The 18,744-nt window shown below is 48.0% G+C and overlaps 4 protein-coding genes across 4 annotated transcripts; 2 read left to right on the top strand and 2 right to left on the bottom strand.

Moving 5' to 3' along the window:
- Positions 1-7,600: 7,600 nt before the first annotated feature.
- On the top strand, positions 7,601-8,548 carry GGS25DRAFT_517325 (CCAAT-binding transcription factor (CBF-B/NF-YA) subunit B-domain-containing protein; the record flags this gene model as incomplete). Its single annotated transcript, XM_049263371.1, has 1 exon — positions 7,601-8,548. The coding sequence occupies one exon, from the start codon at positions 7,601-7,603 to the stop codon at positions 8,546-8,548; it is 948 nt and encodes a 315-aa protein (XP_049121811.1).
- Positions 8,549-9,742: 1,194 nt separating this feature from the next.
- On the top strand, positions 9,743-11,613 carry GGS25DRAFT_471919 (U6 snRNA-associated Sm-like protein LSm2). Its single transcript, XM_049259385.1, has 4 exons — positions 9,743-9,914; positions 10,501-10,648; positions 10,929-11,031; positions 11,247-11,613. Exons 1-4 carry the CDS (start codon positions 9,901-9,903, stop codon positions 11,276-11,278), a joined length of 297 nt encoding a protein of 98 aa, XP_049121812.1. The 5' UTR covers positions 9,743-9,900; the 3' UTR covers positions 11,279-11,613.
- A 172-nt stretch (positions 11,614-11,785) lies between these two features.
- On the bottom strand, positions 11,786-14,980 carry GGS25DRAFT_527608 (DRMBL-domain-containing protein). Its single transcript, XM_049265103.1, has one exon. It carries the CDS (start codon positions 14,795-14,797, stop codon positions 12,107-12,109), a length of 2,691 nt encoding a protein of 896 aa, XP_049121813.1. The 5' UTR covers positions 14,798-14,980; the 3' UTR covers positions 11,786-12,106.
- Positions 14,981-15,142: 162 nt separating this feature from the next.
- Positions 15,143-17,968, bottom strand: GGS25DRAFT_52807 (MFS general substrate transporter). The gene is made up of 5 exons (XM_049265148.1): positions 17,143-17,968; positions 16,919-17,063; positions 16,385-16,861; positions 16,175-16,326; positions 15,143-16,119 (listed from the first exon to the last, which is right to left on the bottom strand). Exons 1-5 carry the CDS (start codon positions 17,668-17,670, stop codon positions 15,352-15,354), a joined length of 2,070 nt encoding a protein of 689 aa, XP_049121814.1. The 5' UTR covers positions 17,671-17,968; the 3' UTR covers positions 15,143-15,351.
- Between the last annotated feature and the right edge of the window lie 776 nt (positions 17,969-18,744).

The raw sequence follows: 18,744 nt of genomic DNA on the forward strand, positions 1-18,744 counted from the left end.
TTGAATCGCTAGTTAGATACGGACCCGAGGTTTGCCACGCCCACCACCCCTGGCATGACGGAAGGGATGAATCTGTCACCTAGTCCTATCACACGCCTCGACCTGCCCAATTTCTATTAGGAACCTCATCTAAATCCTAGCTCATATAGCAACCAGAAATGCTCGTGATCTCTCGTTCCGAACCATTTGCAGTTGCCTATTCGGACGTTTCTTTTACCCCAGAAGCCAGTGTGAATGAGACTCCAAAGTCCGACCGACAGTGTGTCTCATGGTGATTATTAGCATATTTCGTATGATTCCAGACTTTTCGGCGTGAATTACGGCGTCACATCATAAAGCAGTGATTTGGAGGCTTCGGGGGAACTGCCATCTTTGGAGAAGGAGATAGATCTGGGGATAGGGGCAATAAGCAGCATGTTAACACCGACACCCGTAATAGGCCGAGCTTCTGCCCAGGACCGCTTCATTTTATACAGGTGCGGCTGAGGAGCAAGCCTAGATGTGGGTGGCCTAGGTACGGCGGTTTTTCATATAGACCTAGAAAAGCGCTTTCAGCCATGATGCCTGATATCGCATCATGGCTGACCAATATCGATACTTGTTGGACTTTGCGTTATCAACTCACTCACTCACTCACTCACTATACTTACCGAGCTGGAGATCGTTACTGTGGTGACTGACTGTCCCGGATAGGAAGCACAACATAACAAAGTCATACGCACATGCCAGCCAGTTAGGTAAAGAGAGGCTTCTCGAATTCAACCAACTATATCACTGTGGGGGGGGGGGACGTAATGATGTATCAGATTTAGGTTCCGTATCAAAAATGAAATGTGAAAAGATCTGGGCGGGAGATTGGCGAATAATAAAAGCTGCGTGAAATCATAAGACATTGGCTACGAGTAATATTCGACGCCCACCTGGTACATGATGTCAAGGTTGGGTGTGGACCATGTGATCTCTCCATGTAGACGTTATAAGTGATAGAAGCTTGATTGCTCGCGACCCCTTATGCGGCCAGGAACTCTAGGCGCCAGGTACGCGAGACACGCGTAAGCATGAAGGGTATGAAGGGGGGGTAGGGGGGGGAAGAAGAAGAATGAGAAGATGGTGTGAAAAGGTGGGAGCTAAATTAAAGTGTGAAGGCTCGACTTTGAATTTTCATTCGTCAATGTGCCCCGGATTTCCTTTCATGAAGGCTTTCATTGCAGATTTAATGGCGGAGCCGCTTCGTCGTGATTGAACTGAGCAATACCACGATATGCAATGGATGTACCTCTAAACCAATTTGATCTTGCGACCGGTTGGAACATCCTAACTGCGGCTCAGAAAGCCATGAGGACGGGTACTAAATGAACTACATGAGGCTGAACTGAAAAGCAGCGAGTTATCTAGGTGGGCATATTTGGTATATTTACTAGATACTATACCTTAAGAAGCGAATGTGAATGATAATGTGAATGTGAATGTGAAATCTGTCTTGCTTGCTCACAATGCCTTCCCAATGGATGGTACTAGGCATGTAGTAGACATGTACCTACCGTACCTATCTACAGATGTAGGTTAGATGTCCGGCAAGCCGTAAAGGGCAACTTCTAAATCAATAACCAGAAATATTTACATGCGAATATATATTAATTGCCTGCTAGAGCCCCTTGAAGTGACGAATGGGTATGATCTAACGCTAGCGGCTTGACGGATTGGACTTGATTTGTTGAGGAGAAAAGGTCGTAGTTTTATACTATCAGCTTTGCGACTCGGGCGCGTGTTGCGAGTTTCATTCTTGATGGAATGAGGTACGTCCGAAGTGCGGGATGATCCCGCTTGTGTTAAACGTGGCTGACTTCTTTTGTCAAGAACGACGTCGCATGTGATGGCATTTATTCGATACAAATGGACAAGTGCATGTCTTCGACATTGGATACATACACATACACATACACATACACATACATATGCATATGGCTTTGGAGATAAGCCATTGTGGTGTATGCATACCTGGTACTGTATTCCTTTTACTGTACGTTCGTACAAAGTAGGCAGCCCTAGAGGTTCGTAGATTCGTGGGTTCGTAGGTACAATACCGAATCCGCAACGGGCTTTGTGGGTTCGTGGTCAACCAAAGCCCGTATATGGTATGGTTCCATTCCATGCCTCTCTTCTTCTCCACTCTGAAAACCCGGTAGGCGTGCGAAAAACGGACCACTGAGCTGCGTCGGAAGAGATAATCCAAGACAGCCCTGGACCAGTAACAAAATTCGTGCAGGGTTGAATTTCCAACCACTCAAAATGAGAAAGAGAATTCAACATCAGGTAGACGAAACCCAACACCCCGGCTTCAAACTACCACTTACCGCCTTGCTTTCTAACCCCCAAAGACTTGTTAGTATTCTTTTTATAGCTGGTGACGACAAAATACTCTACTACCGTACTACGAGCCCAAGTGCCTTTTCTAGGGAATTCGGTCTGAAGTAAGCTGTTCTATAGTGTTGTTACACCGACTTTTCTATACCTGAAGCGCCTCGGAGCTCTAATAGTCGAAAAGGCCGAAACGGACGGGATCGGGATACCTAGGCAAAAAGGGAATGGCCCCCCGCAGCCTCTTTTTGCTCACCGTCAGAATGATGCATCCAACAGGAGACAGGAGACAGAAGACAGAAGACAGAAGGAGAAGGAAGTTGTGTACGAGTTTTATACAGTGTCTTGATTCGCGCGACATAACTCCATACTGTGATTTCTGACATGCAGATATTGGAGCCGCCTAGTTAACTAGTACCTAGTACCAAGCAGGAAGATGTACGTCGTAGTGTTGAAAATCACCTCCAGAGTCCATACTACATTTATGAATATAGCGCTTCTGCACTTCCTGGTCTCGCTGCCGAACGGAGCTAGACGGGCCCAGCCTCTCCGTGACGTGTAAACCAGGCAGTTGAAATACTGTATTCACCTAAGCAAGAAGCACCTGGGCATTGCCAATTCCTACAAAAATCCAAGTGAGTAGGTCTGCACATCGCACGTTACGTGGATGTTGGATGGGGAAGTGACCTAAATTTAGACTGATGGAGCTCAGTGCTTCCAGACTCTAGTCTCCTAAGCTTGGTCGTGTTGTCAGCCAAGCTCGTTTCGGTTCTTTCGTCTGACCAGTGTACATACATATTTGTTGCGCGTTTAACAAGGCCATAAACAATATGATGATGACTGGACGATAACCTTGGATATTCGGCATGAATAACGACGGGTGTCGCCACACGCCACAATGATCATCTTTTATGCTGGTGTCGATCTGGGGGATTCATATTCGATGTAGGGGTTATCACCTTTAGTACCCGATGTAGGTATTGTATTGTATTGTATTGTATTGCATTGTACAATACATACCACCTAACCTAGGTACCTACCTGGATGCCTTTACACCGAGCTTGTAGGCTATGAGCTTGAGCTGCGCATAAAACAACTGCTGTATAGGCAGAGGTAGGTAGTTAGGTGTAGTAGAAAGTAGAAAGGGCAAGCCGTGGATGAATATTGAATATTTTCCGATTACCGTATAATAAAAAAGAGATTGGATTTCATAAGGAATTGGGAAAGTTTAGACTATCGCCAGCGTCCACTGACCGGCATTCATCCTTGGTTCTTGGTAAAGCCGAAAGTGACCACGATGAGTAAAACCCCGCTGAATCTTACCACCTGCAACCTGATGCCTGCCCAGATGTATGTAGTGATCATGGGTAGGTACTTTCGCTAAGCTCTTGGTGCTGTACTACGTATGAGATGCAATGTGAAGCTGTTGCGCGGGGACTTGAAGAGCCCCCCCTGTCAGACATGATTCTCCCGTCACTCGAAGGACGAGGGACTCTGACACGTCAAGCAGGCTACGTAACGATAGATCTGAGAGAGAGGGAGGGGGGCTGGAGCAGAATAGGAACCCCAGCCACCGACCTCCCGCAGCTGCATAAAAAAAACGCGCTTGCCAGCGTGCCCGTGCCCATGTCGTTAGGTAAAGTCTCGTAAGCAAGCATGAGAAGGAAAGGAAGCTTCTTTGGATTACGGTGCATACATACTACGGTACATATGCGTCGTATTTGGTGTGTGTCGGAATAAAATGAAGGTGGGCCAGGTTCTTGTAATCACACAAAGTGATTGTATGAATATCAGATGTGATGAAAATCAAATTGTGCCTATTTGGATCGTGTAATTAAAAGGTTGCAAGAGAAAAGAGAGCGTATAAAAGAAGAATTGAGGTGAATAAACTAGTTCAGTGACATGGAGCAAAATCAATGGAAGCGAGGTACGGTTACCTACCTAATAATGTCACTGGTAACTATTAACGTATGTATTAATTAACGTATTAACCATGTATGTACTAGGTAGAATGACCACCAGCCCCAGCCGCCACATAAATTTCCTAGCGGGAACAAGGGTCAAGTTTGGAATCACAGTGTATCTACGGTGTTGAGTTATGCCCTGTGTACATTGTACAATACAATAAATACAATAAATGCTACGGGTATTACGGGTAGAGATACAACGGTACGCCGGTGCATAGTAGGTACATGTAGTACACAGGCTCAGTGCTAGGTACTAACCTAGGCATGTCTATCCCTACGTTGGCACAAAAGCGGGTTACTGGCCCATAAAATATCCACATCGAAGATTTCAACATGGCAGCTGATTAGTCACAGATGCAGCCCCATTAAAAAGTCGGGCCCCTCTGGCCCCCTCAAAGCCCGCCTTCCTTCGATTTTTACTTGCCTCTTGCCCATTTTTCACCAATCAATCCCCTCTTGGTCCACCACTTATTCAAAAATCCATCGAATCAGTTGTCTTTCTCCCACGCTCTGTCTTTTTCATCCAAACAGCTCCCAGAAAGTCTCTTCTAAAAAACATCGAATCAAATTGAGCCTTCCGCCAGCCCTTGTTTATAACCTTATACAGTACCCTAACTGATCTTGTCCTACCATTTTATCCGCTCCGCAATATCTGGGCTGACTGGGCTGGACCACACACTTTTTCGCTGTCCAGTTACAATCCTTTGGTCACCTGAGGACCCGATAGCTTCAGGTACAAGCACAAAGAACTAGCACAAAACACAAGACGCGCCATACAAACAGTTATTGCATAGGCGCCTATCGTCTTCGATACTGACCATACTGATCGTCGGCATTGTTGTCGAGTTACGCGCAGATACACTATCGTAGATGCGTGTAACCGTAACCGTCAACCGATAAACTTTACATGCTACCTACCGTATTGTAAACCAACTCCGCAAAGACCTCAGTTGGGAATTGCGCGCGCGCAACAAGACCATCTTAACGGGGAAAAAAAAGGAAGAACAACAAAAGAAAGACGAAGAAGCTGTCGTCAGATTCTAAAAAAGGTATGGCGCGTACTATTTTCTCCTTTGTCTTTTTTTTCTTAGAATAGTCACGGTCAACTGAACCCCATTCCTTTGAGTCTCTTACATATGTAGTCCTTGACTGTCGAATCTTGAACTCGCAATCACATGGGGGCGAAGTCTAAGAAACAAATCTAGCCAGTAAGCGCTTCAGCGCAAACAGGCGACAAGAAATCCACCCCAAACCCAGCAAATCATCGAGCTCTCTGATGCCCATTATATAACTAACGCTTTTGCAAATAGATATAGAGAAGCCTATCATCGTCTCTAAACAGAGCTTCATCCTCGTCATTGGCTCTATTTACTTATCAGGTGATTGGGATTGTCTGCGGACAACCATTGTCAAGGTTTCCCTCTGTTCAATCAGAGCTCTATCGTGATTCTTGTTGCCCTCGCGCCGGAATCGTTCTTAAAGCTATTGCGACGCGATACATACAATAATATTAGGTATTTGCCCTTCTTTTTCTTTCTCTCTTGCTGCATCTACCTGCCGTTCATTGCACACCCTTTCCTTTTACACCGACGTAGGCTTCCTCTACGCGAGTATCCCCGAGAGTCACCATAAACCCGGCATATGGACACACCTAGCTATTTTGACTATTTTCATCATATTGTGTTGTCGCAAGCTTACCCCGGAATGGTACATTGATTTTGTCAATGCGCTTATTCGTCAATGTCTCATCCATCATTCGTTTTCATAGCATAGTGCTATTCTTCCCCTCGTTCCATTTATTATCATTTGTCCTTTTTTATGTTCTTCTTGCCTGGTCTCATAAAGTAGCTCACTGACATCCTCCATCCATATAGGCGCGAGCTGTACCATCAATTTGGCAGCCTTGCACACGTGAACCCAAGTACTTGGAATCTTGCCAAAAAAGGTATGTATCTTTTTTTTGCATCTACATCGCTGTTCCTCTATCCCCATCCGTCCGTCTGCAACGATACATTCACACACCACTATGTCTCTTTCCCGCTAAGGTAAGGCTTGACGATCGGGTATACCCTCTACAAGTCGCAAACTCCTCCTTTCAAGGCACCAACCATCCATTCTTGCGTAACTCATGTCGGCCCTTTCCTTTTCCTATCTTGTCCCTTTTCTCCCGCACACCTTTTTGTTACCCAAGTGTGGCTAGCAATACAATGTCCCTTCCAGAACAAGCTACATAGGTGTACATGGCACGTCGCGCAGGTCTCCGAGAAATGCATCTACGTCTTGGCCAATCGCCAACGATGTAGCCTCGAGAGTTTATTTCTTTGTTTAAACTGCATGTAGCATGGGAAGCTCTTGTGGGATAGCTTCCAAAATACCTACAAAAGTAGAGCATGTCGTTCTTACAGGGTCTAGCATCGGGCAGCTTTCGCCTTGCGCCACTGCTGGGCAATGGAGTCGGATCTCCTGTCGCTCTGTATGAGCTGGTCAACAGGGTGGGGCCTAGCTTGTGCATATTCCGTCATGCATGCCAGCGCATCAAGTGGTGGCCCAGCGCGAAAAAAAGAACAATTTCTCACCCCCCCCCCCCCCCCCCCCCCTCCACCCCCCCTCCCCATCATCCGAGTTTCCATCATATGTACTTAACATGGGAAAATCTAATATCTGGTTGGATAGATCTCCACAATCAGACAGCGCGTTGCGAATAGACCTCGAGAACAACCTCGAGCTGTTTTGCTAGGCTACCCGCTCCCGCAGAACACTTTCATAGGCTCGTTGTCGAGTTGAATAGCCTCATAGCGGCTCACGTATCCCCGGATTCTCACGTGGTTGTGAAGGTGCGCTTCTGTTAGGATCTGAGCCACTTTGATCCCACCCCGCGAGATACATTCGGTTTTGCATATGCCCTGGTGCGACCCTCTGCGTGCACCTACCACATCACTTACTGCCAGCTCATCCACGCATATCCAATAGATTGGATGCACATCCAGCCTACTTTCGCGGCTACCTAAGTGACCAAGGGCCCATCCCAACGCGTTGTGCCCAACTGTAGCCAACCCTACAGCCTTTTATCTGAAGGACATCAAGCAAATTCGAAACTAGTTTGCACGGTCTTTAATTCATCATCTCAGCAATAGCCTGTACCACTCGCAAACCATTAGTGGCCAACGGATATTATTGTTAGCTACCCACTTGTCTCTGATTCGCATCGCAACAGAGACATCGATATTTGGGTATTGCAAAACCCCCGCCGCCCCGCGCGCTGACTGTCCCCGATAATGATGGACTACGCGCAATACCAACAACCACCACAGACGGCGCATTCTGGTTACACCAATTCAGGTGCTGGAAATAACATTACTTCCCCTACGAGTCACAACATACATCAACACGGCGTTCAAACATCGCCAATCCTACCATCACAACACCAAAACTCGACCCCAGGACAAGGACACAGCATGTATCAAACACAATACGGCGTGCCCCAGCAAGGGATGCACTACGGTGTGCCCCAAATCCAGGCGGCTGCTATGGCCGCGACCGCTGCCGCTGCCGGCGGAACTACGTACTCGGGATACATGACTTCGGACCCAAGTCTCCCCCAAAATTCGCCGAGGATGACACCCGGAGGCAAGAAAGACTCGCGCGATCCTCGATCACCTCAGCAAATGAACAACGTAAACCAACTCCCTGGACGACGCCTGAGCCAAGTCACAAGCCCCGGTGTTCCGAATGCGTCTATGATGAACCACGCTGGTGCACGTTCTGCCGTTGCGCCACCCCCAATGCCTCCAACGCAATCCATGCCCCCACCCCAATCCCCAGAAATGACAGCAGGCGCTGAAGAATCGCCATTATACGTCAATGCGAAGCAATTCCACCGTATTCTTAAGAGAAGAGTAGCACGGCAACGTTTAGAGGAAGCCTTACGGTTAACGAGCAAAGGGAGGAAGCCATATCTTCATGAATCGCGGCACAATCATGCAATGCGAAGACCTCGAGGTCCCGGCGGACGATTCTTGACCGCGGAAGAAGTCGCCGAGATTGAGCGAAGAAGTAAAGACTCCGGCGAGGACAAAGATGGGGGTGCTGTTCAAACGGTAACCGCCAAGACTGGTACTAAGAGGAAGTCGGATAGCAACTCTACGGCCCCGAATAAGAAGGCAAGAACGGCGCCAGAGACGCCGGATGAGGAGGAGGATGATGATGCCGAGGAGGATAGCTGAGAGAGTCTGCAATCTTAGCCATAAACCAGTTTGCTTTGTAAGCCGTTACGACGTTACGACAATCGCGAGCCCTACTAGGTACTTATACCTTTCCATATCCGGTCTCGGGCAATGGGAGCATAGTAGGAGTCGTGTCAGGGGGGATAAAGTGTGTTGAATAAACTGAATTTCAGTGGCGGGTTGGTAGCGAGTTAAATTGATTTACTCGTAGGTCCCGGAGGTTCACTAGGGGAATTATATCAATGGGGCGTCAGGACACTCGCTCTCGTCTTTCCTAAACCATTTCTCATCGCCCACGCGATACTTTCTCAATCCTTTTTCTTCCCTTTTTTTTATTGAACTTTTATCTCGCTCCCCACCCCCCTTTTTTTATTCAGTGCTTTTGCATAAGTCGGCACGTTTGGAGGGAAGGAATACGGTCTAAGGAGGTGTGACGGGAGGAAGATTGCATGGATTGAAATGAGACAAACGGAAGGATACCCCCCCTATTCGCCGGATCTGGTTGCCGTTGTTTTTCATCTTTTTGTCCTTCTTCGTTTATTTAGCTCGTGTCAACTACCTTTGAGACGGATGTACTTTTTTTGTTAAGGCAGGCACAGGCACACAGAGTGGTCAGGTTACCAAAGGTGCGCCAAAGCAACATTGAAGATGATGGGGTAGATTTTTCAGAAGTAGGGCGGAAGGGGAAAGCCCAAAAAGAAAAGAAAACAGAAAGTAAGAAAGGATGGAATGTTATGGTACCTAACCTTGCTTAAAATTTGGGGGGAAAAGGGATGTTGCTGGAAACCTGGGCCCCTCGCTGGGGATCGATCAGGAATGGACATAGATTTCCAATGGTAATCCGTCGCCGGATGATAGGGCACAGAAACATAGGAAATTCAAAGTACAGCTTGCGCTTTCAATGACTCTCTTTGTGCGGGTACATTGTATGTGTATTTTAATATCTTGTGCAAAAATGTGTACATGTTTTTTGTTGTGTTGTGTTGTGTTGTGTTGTGTTGTGTTGAGTTGATTCAGTAATGTGACGGACGGTTGATGCCCAAGATAAGCAACGTTGAAATGTTGAAATAATTAATTTTTTGGTGAACGTTGGTTAGGTTAGGTACCTGGTAGTAGTACCGTGCAGTAGCTGTAGTTAGTTACTAATATGAGTCACGTGACTCATTCCAACCTAAAAAGTCAAGGTGGTTCCGCTTTTATAATTCCAATAATTCCAATCACAGGCTACTCTCTACCTACTTATACATACATCCATAGTACCAATACAGTACAATACAATACAAGCTTCCAACCAAGAGGATTTCTGGAATGCCAACCATCCATTCGAACCAGGAGTCATAACAACCGCTATAATGCTATTCTTCAGGTACGTTATTTCTTCGTTTTTTCTTCTGGTCTCACCGAACTTATCGCCTGTTTCTTTTCTGCTTTCTTTTTTTGTTTGAGTGCGAGGGTAGACAAGGTTGCGCTGGTGCGCAGGTGCGCAGTTCGTTGCACTGGGGGTGTTCATATAACAAATGCCGGAATATTTATATCAAACACCTCCCTCCCTCTCCTTCCCCCTATTCCTCCTTGAAGTGGAGGCGCTACACTGCATTATCGTCAAGAGGTCGCAAGCTGGAAACTTGCAAGGAGGGTAGGAGGCTGGAAAGGACACTTGGGGGACTGGGATCTATCTGGATTGGAGTGAATACTATTCCCCGTGACTTCGTCACGTGGGCTATTATTATTAGAATGGAGTCCTTCTGTTGCAACGATGCCAGATCTTTCTGCGATGGCAATGTTGCTCCCTCCATATACTTCTATGGTTGCGCGTCAGGATCCTTGGTATCGTGGGAGGAGGTCGGTAGGCTTCGCATTTGAGTGGATGGGAAGAGGGATATGAAGAAGACCCGCTGGCGAAGAAACGAAGGAAAGAAAAGAAAGTCGCTAACGAAAATGGACTTGGGCAGTTTTTTCAAAACGCTCATCGATCATGAGGTGACGGTCGAGCTCAAGAACGACATCCAGATTCGTGGCACACTCAAGAGCGTCGATCAATACCTCAACATCAAGCTTGACGACATCAATGTGGTTGAGGAGATTAAGTATCCCCATCTAGTGAGTCTCAATTTGGGAAGGAAGCTCGCTTCGCCTAACGAGTGCTGTTGATATCGCTTCATTTCATCCCCGCCCCCCCTTTCTCCCCACACATACAAACTATATCCCAGCCCATGTCAACGTATTTTCGGTCAGGGGGCTTATCTCCCATTCAACTCCTATCCAGCCTCTTATCCTCCCCATCCCCATCCCCTCTTCCCATGCCACCTCCCAAGACAATAAAACGACGTGATAACTTAGTCATTGACCTTACTAATTAATCAAACCACCACCCCACCAGAGTTCCGTCAAGAATGTCTTCATCCGAGGCTCGGTCGTCAGATACGTCCACCTCCCTGCCAACGCCGTAGACGTACCATTACTGGAAGATGCCACGCGAAGAGGTTCGTTCATATTTTCCCTCCCTTGCACCCCCCCCCCCCCCCCCCCCCTTTCCCGTTCATACATTTCCACACCTACCTACATACCCCTACACGGCCATCCATCCATGCATCCCAAGAGGATCTATTTCAGTGGCAATCCCCTTCCCACGCACACACACACACACACACAGCGAGATAAAAGGAAGGGAAAAGGAGACTAACCACTGCCACTGTAGAAGCCGCACAGCCAGCCGGAAAGGGCAAGTGAGGTAACCAATATCCACCAAACGCCATCACCAATACCAAAATAGCCAGTACAAGTACTGTAGATGAGGATGAAAATATCTGAGTACCTAGATACCTAGGCAGGCAGTGGAGAAAAGGGAAGGGTACCTACATGTAGATCGAGATCATCTGGGAACCAAACAAGCAAGCAGAAGAAGCGGCGACGGCGGCGGCGTCATTGGTAGAGAACAGAAACGGAAACAAAATACCTAGGGAACGAATTATCAACTATTAACTTGCTATCCATATTTTATCTGCCTACCTACGTACCTACAGTACTTACCTACCTAGGTAGACAATCTACGTAACCCTACCCTTATCATATCTGCCCATCTCATCCTAGGTAATACTTGAGTAAACCTAACTAAGCCTTGTATCATCACGCACTATGTAAGAAAGGCACACAGACACAAACAAATAAAGGGGGGGGGGGGGGGGGGGGGGGGTAGGTTAGGTTAGAAGAAGAGAAGAGAAGAGAGATAAGTAGGTAGGGGGAAAGATGCACATGACGTTCGCTGCTTACCGAACACTGAATAGACAGAGGTCGTAAGAAAAAAAGAAATGCCTGACGCAAAGATTTTGAGTTGGTATAGGTAGGTTAGGTAGGTACCTACCTATGTGCAATTCAGGAGGTGTTATATAGTACCTATATATAATATATACTGGCACCTGAGTATTTACGTAGGGACATAGGTAGGTAGGTACCTAACCTAGACACCTAGACGTCCAATTCCCCTTAAAGTATGTATAGATCTATAGTAGTACTATCACCTCTGCTCCTCAAGGCTACACTAGCAAAGACGATATGATCTCACCACAAAACCGCACCACCCCTCCCATCCTTCCCATCCCAAAGCCTCCTCTCCCCTTCCCCTCCTCCCTTCCCCCCCTCCCCCTCATCCCCCTCAACCACCACCCCAACAACTCCCCCCCTCCTCCTCTCCGCGACCCACCGATCCAGCCACCCCTTCATCCGCACCCTACTCGCCTCACTCCCCACATTAACCGTCGGCACCACTTTCTCGATCCTCAGCGCCATGACAAAGAGCGCGAGCTCGCGGAAGCTGCTGTGCTCGGAGTAGGGGACGCCGAAGCACATGGCGCGGCGGGTGCTGCCGCGCTGGCGCTGGACGACGAGGTCCTTGGTCGTGAACCGGGGGCGCCAGGAGGTGCCGTGGAGGATGGAGGTGGTGGGGGTGGAGGAGGGGGAGGTGTTGGCGGGGAGGCTTTTGGAGGAGGTGGAGGTGGGACGGTAACTCCACCCCGAGGGCCGGAAGCCGACGATGCGGGAGAAGTGCGGCTTGTACGAGTCGAGGTAGTCCTGCAGCGTGTCGGCGCGGATCTCCATCAGCATCTGCATGTGCACCTGCGCCTCGAGCGGGTCCGACGTCATCAGCGCCGCCAACTCCGGGTCCTCGAGCTGTGCGATGATCTTGATCTTGTGCGCCGACGCGAAGATCTTGGTGCCTAGGGCCTGCGCGATCGCCTTGCAGATGCGCTCCTTGCCGATGGAATACGTGCCGCAGATGACGAGGAGCCGGCCTTTCTGCTCTTTAGGAGTGGGTGCGCCCTCGCTCTTGACCACGGCGGATGAGCTGTTCTCTTTCTTGAAGAACTTGGTGACAGAGCCCTTCTCGCGCGCCACCATGCCTAAAAGCTCATCCGCGTCGCTGGTTTCGTCAGATATCGACTTGCAAAATTCGGCGCAAGCTGTGATGACGTCGTCTTGGGGCGGGAAGGAGTATCGAGGATTAAGATATGTTGTATCTAAGTAACAGACATCGATTTTTTGCTGTTTTATCTTGCCCGAGATAGCATCGATAGAGTCGGGCTTTAGTAGTGAATGCGTGACCTGCGCCGGACACGCCCGAAAATCACCGCAGTGTAGAATCCGTTGCTTCGTTTTGTTCTGGCCTCTCCAGAATGACTTCTCAAAAAGAAACAGGGAGCTGCCGGGACAGTGGTTAGCTGGCAGCATGGTGACCGTTGCCCCTTCGGTTCCCGGAATCTCGACCGTATCCTCAAACTCGAGTTCCTTGACCCATTTAGCTGCAGTGCGGAGCTGCTTCTTCACGAGGCTCCCCGTCACTTTGCTGCAATAAATAGGCCCGTGAGACCAATTGGCCGTCAAGCCAGTGTAGTGGTCACTGTGGAAATGGCTGAGGAAGTACGCGTTGCAGCCTTGGACGGCACCGTACCGAAAGGCATCAACACAGATGGAGAATCCGGGCATGATCTTGTAAAACGGACATGTCCGCTTATAAGCAGGCTTGCCGCGAGAGGCATTCTCGGAGGCCGCAGCCGATGCCCACGCTGCATCTTCTGCATGTCCTGACATTAACTTGCTGAAGGCTGAAGTAGGTTGGCCGACTGTGGCTCCCAAAGTGATAGGGTTAGCCTGGCCGGGTCGTGGTATGGCAGCTTTGGCGAAACGCTTACTAACCTCGGGCGAATCAACCGTATCCTGTTTCCGCGGCGGTGGTGGTGGTAGTGGCGGTTGTGAAGCTTCTGACTTCGGAAGAGGTATCGGATTGCCATCAAGACAAGCATTTACATGGACTGTGGCTTGTTCGGATGTGATACCAGCTAAACTGACATTGCATAGAGGACAGCTCTCTACAATTCCCTCCGTCTCCCTGGGCTCATCTGGTATTCCATCCGAGATATAGTTTCCGGCTTCTTCGGCTTCGAGCCTCGCCTGCTCTTCCATGTAACGCCTCTCTCGGTTTTCTTCCCCGTCATCAAATTCCTCGGCATCGTCAAAGAGTTCCTCCATGTCCTCGAGGTTCTTGAATTCTTCATAGACAGACTCCCCTTGTTTAAGGGGTGGAACGTTGGGTATTTCTGGGCGACCCTCATCGGTTAGACAAATCGGTATCATGACCGTCTCTGAACTGTCTACTTTCTTTTCATTTTTATCTAGCAATGTTGTAGCTGTCTCCTCGGTATTCGCATTACATATCAACGGAGAAGATAATACCTCGTCACCATCCTCATCATCATTCTCGCTATCCGATTCTAGTAAAAATGGACCTTTCCTTCGAGTTTGTTTTTTCTGGGTTGGTTTAAGATCTGTTGGTTCTGGTTTTGTTTCCCTTTCCGTTCGTTGTTGTTCTTCGGGAGCGCAGTTAGGCTTCTTCTTGTTATTTGATAAATGGTTATCACTGTCGTCGTGGCTCAACTTCCTCCGCTTCAACGACCTCGTCTCTGATTGTGTAAAGTCTTTAACAGCATTTTGATCCTCCAATAAACCTCCATCTTCCTTGAACTCCTTCGGCGGTGACCGTATGATATTGGGAATATTGGGAATAGTCGCAGGTGCGCTCACCGGTCCAGCGCAGAACAATTGTTCCTCTACCTCAACCTTTTGGAAGAAATTGAGTATGTTTCCATTTGCAGGCTTCTTCTTCCCAATTGGGGTTTTCCCATTCGTTGTTGAGCCGAAGTTGAGTTTGGACTGTCTTCTGGGGGTTATCGGCTTGGATTTGCTCGTTACTGGCATGGTGGGAAGTTGAAAGTAGTTCGTCGTGTTCGTGTTCGCATAACGAAAGAAGATGGTGTATATTTCCGGTAGAAGAGTTCAGTTCAATGTTCGGAATTGGTCATGTTCTTGAGAAGTTCTTGAGAAGTTCTTGAGATGCTCTTGCCCCTCGGTCGGGATGAAAAAGGCACTAATTAACTAACCTAACCTAATGACTAATGACTAATGACGCCTACAAACGCGACTGACAAAAGCCCCAATTACGCGCTGTCACTTGACCAAGTCCATAACCCTGTAGGTACCTAGTAGTACCTATTTAAGCACCTACCAGCCTACATAGATGACATGTAACACTGTAGGTTAGCAGTAAAAGGAAGATATTTTAATAGTTACTCAATTAACCTACATCACTTCAATGCAAAATATTCATCAAATCTATGATTCGAATGTCTGTTCTCTCATTCCAAAACGCCGCGCTATCGATTCAATATAATCATGCATCTCAAATCCCATATATGCATTTATCCATACATCTCCTTTCATGACGAAGAGCCCATATCCCACATCACACCCTTTTAAGTTGACGACGATGACTCGTTCTTCTCATTAAGAGTAACATCTTCCAGCGTCTTATCACTTGTAGCAGGTCTGCTCCTGTTCACGCCCTTGAGCTTCTCGCCCTTAAGTGAGTTATCGCTGCCGGTAGTTCTAGCACCCTTGAAGTACTCGTAAATCTCATTTGTGAAATCTTCGTCAACCTCCAAAGGCGTCGACGCTTCCTCGTCACTTGCCGTTCTGTTCGCTTCTCTCTCCTCCCAGTCGGCGCGGATATCTCTAATCTTAGCCTTGGTGTCCAGATCAGGGTGGTAGTTCTTTCCAACACCAGTCCATCTCTCCCAGATGGAAAGATGCTGAGGGTGGATGGCAATGCCATGGTACTCGGTATCGCGACCTTCGAGGATATATTGCCACCGGCGCTCCTGCTCCTTGAGATCAAGGCCAGTAGTGTCGGGGAGCCATAACCAGGTGATGAGCATGCCGGCGAGACCGAACCAAGGGACCACGTAGAACTTGGTCTGGTTGTCAATGTAGTTGTATAGCACCGACGCTAAGAGAGCACCGGCCTTGCCGATCATGGCCGAGAAACCGTGGGCACTGGCGCGAATTTGAGTGGGGAAAACTTCTCCAGCGACGAGGAAAGTGACCGAGTTGGGACCAAATTGGTTGAAGAAGGATGACAAAAAGTACATTGCCTGGAACGCGCGAATACCCGCTGGGCTAGTGTAATATTGGTAATTGAATGCTGGGACCACGAACATGATGAAGCACATCAAGAAGCCAACCTATACAAGGATTAGTATGTGATGCAAATGTCTTCCATGGCGCAAGATTACTAACCTGTTGCATAGTCTTTCTACCGTACATCTTGTTGTCAATCAACATAGATGCCGCGTAGTAACCGGCAAGAGAGACAACCACATTGACCAAGTTCCAAGTCCAAGTGGTCATGATGGATGAAGGGTTATCAGAAATGACGTTGATGAATTGACCTAACAGTTGTGTAAGTGATAGTACATCAATAGCAATGAACCCCAGCTAGTGACTTACTCTGAAATAGTTTGTTGCCGTAGAAGAAGACATCGTTGCAGAACCATCCGCCGGCAGTGGCTAATAAACGTCCGCCAAAGTTGCTGCATGTCATTTTGAGGGATCGAACATCGTATCCGGTTACGTTTGCCTTCTTCTTAGCCTTTTCGAGGTGCTTGCTCGCGGACTTCATCTTCCAAGTACGGTAGTAGCAAAGCCATAACGTGCCGACGGCTGGGAAGGCGAAAGACAAGCGGAAGGCATACTGCGCCGCGGTCGTGGAGTAAGGAGGGCTGCCGCTTCCACGGTTGAAGATCACCAAGAGGACAATAAGGACAACCTGGTTGACGAATTGACCCCAGCCTTGCATCAAGAAAGCCATCGTAACTTTTCTTCCGCGGTGAAGACGATCATCTCTAGTCGACAACCTTCCGGCCGAAACCGCGTTTTCCATGGACGATGTAGCTGTGATGGGATACTCGCCACCGACTCCGATACCTAGCAAAACAAATATTAGCAAGGTCGATTAAGAGGAGAATATTCATGATAGCTTACCGTAGACGAACAAAGACCATGCATACATGATGACCCAACCCTGGAGCGTCATGCCCCAAGATCCAGTCAACAAGATGAGACCGAGCAACATGACTACGGCGTCTTGAATCAAACCCCATCGTCGACCGATCCAATCACCGATAATCTGTAGGGATCAATGGTTAGCAATTGCTCGCCATATTGAATTTAAACATGATTTCAGATGAAAAAAAAAAATGACTTACTCCGACAAACACTTGACCGACCATGATACCGATAATCTCAAGGTATGTCACGGCGGCCACCCAATTTCTGGTACACTCGGTACCATGCTTTCCCCAGCATGTTCCCCATACTGCGCTGAATAGGGGCTCTAGGTTTCCAATGGAGAAGAGTACGTATCCTTCCAAGCCCAGACCGGCACCGGGTAGGATGGCGTTTCTGAAATACCAAGAGACTGGGCTAAGGGGATCCTCTTTAATCATCGCCCAGATAGTCTTGGCTTCGGTTAAGCTTTCAGCCCTGTCGACCTTAGTGACGAATGAGAGGCGCTTCCAAAAGGGCAGATCAGCCCAATAGACACCGTCTTCCGTATAGGAGTCATCGGGATGCGTCAGGTGTAGGAAGATTTGCCTCTCGTAGTCGGTCGCATAATGAGCTGAAGATCTCCGAGGGTAGTGCTGGTGCTCGTCACCAGTTACGGGACCGTGGGGAACGGGAATCTCTCCTATCGGGGGATCATGTTCCTGGTGGCGACGAAGGAATTTCGCCATGACTTCGGAGAAGAGGGTGGTGATGATAGGGATACAAAATGATGAATGGAAGAAAGAAAAATAAGATTGAGAAGCCCAGTCGGCTCTTTAAGGAGCTCAGCTCAAGCTATTTTCTGATAGGTAATTCCAAAAGTTAATTTGGTTAGGGTGCCGTCTTGGCTTTAGGTCGGTAGGGCTGTGGTAGTAGTTGGTGTTCCGTTCCGCAAGACGGAAACAAAGACAAAGGGAGGAGATCTAGAACAGATATACAACTAGAAGATGCTGCATATGCTGTATATGCTGTATAGCTCCTTGCCAGATGACTATATAACAAGATAGTTTGACGGAGGTTTTGGATTTTGGGTTGGGGATGATGCAGTGATGGAATACAAGAGGAAATAATTTATACTTCCACGAGATTGGCAATGCTCATAGTTAAATAGCGAGCCGAGGAAAACGGGGTTAAGTGGGAAAATCCCTTACTATGTACGGGGCAGCCGTGGCGAGCTTGTCTCTCACGAAGGGTTTATGTTTCCATAGATCAGATTGTATGCATGTTACGATTCGGCACAGACTAACAAATACTACCGGAGTACCACAGCGGCAAGAATATCTACCTACCCTGGGTAGGCCCCAGGTACGATACTCTTGTAGTTTCCTAGTAGCTTCTTAGTACCGGGGGGCACGATGCAGAATCTTGGCTCCTGACTGGTAAGCTTGTCAACCCCCACAATCCCATAATATCTGTTTAGGGGACCGACTTTACGTACCCATGCGAGTCTAACTTGCCTTCTTGGCGATGGGGCTGCATTGCCCGCGTCAGCGACCTTCGACATCAGAACGGATCAATGGGTCGTGCTCACCACTGATAGAAAAGTATTTTGGAAAATCAGTAAATCAAAGGTATCGAGTGACACAGCCAAGAAAGCCAAGTACTCCTCTGTGACGAGTTTCATGAGCAATCAATGGATGAATATGGATGATCGTGACAAGAAGGGAACTTAAAGAGCAGTACAACGGTACATGTAACGATCTTAATTCAACAGGGAATACTACATATGTACATATGTACGAGAAAAAAAAAATAGAATAGAA

This window comes from Hypoxylon fragiforme, assembly GCF_022984875.1.
Source record: "Hypoxylon fragiforme strain CBS 206.31 chromosome Unknown GGS25scaffold_1, whole genome shotgun sequence".
Lineage (NCBI taxonomy): Eukaryota > Fungi > Ascomycota > Sordariomycetes > Xylariales > Hypoxylaceae > Hypoxylon > Hypoxylon fragiforme.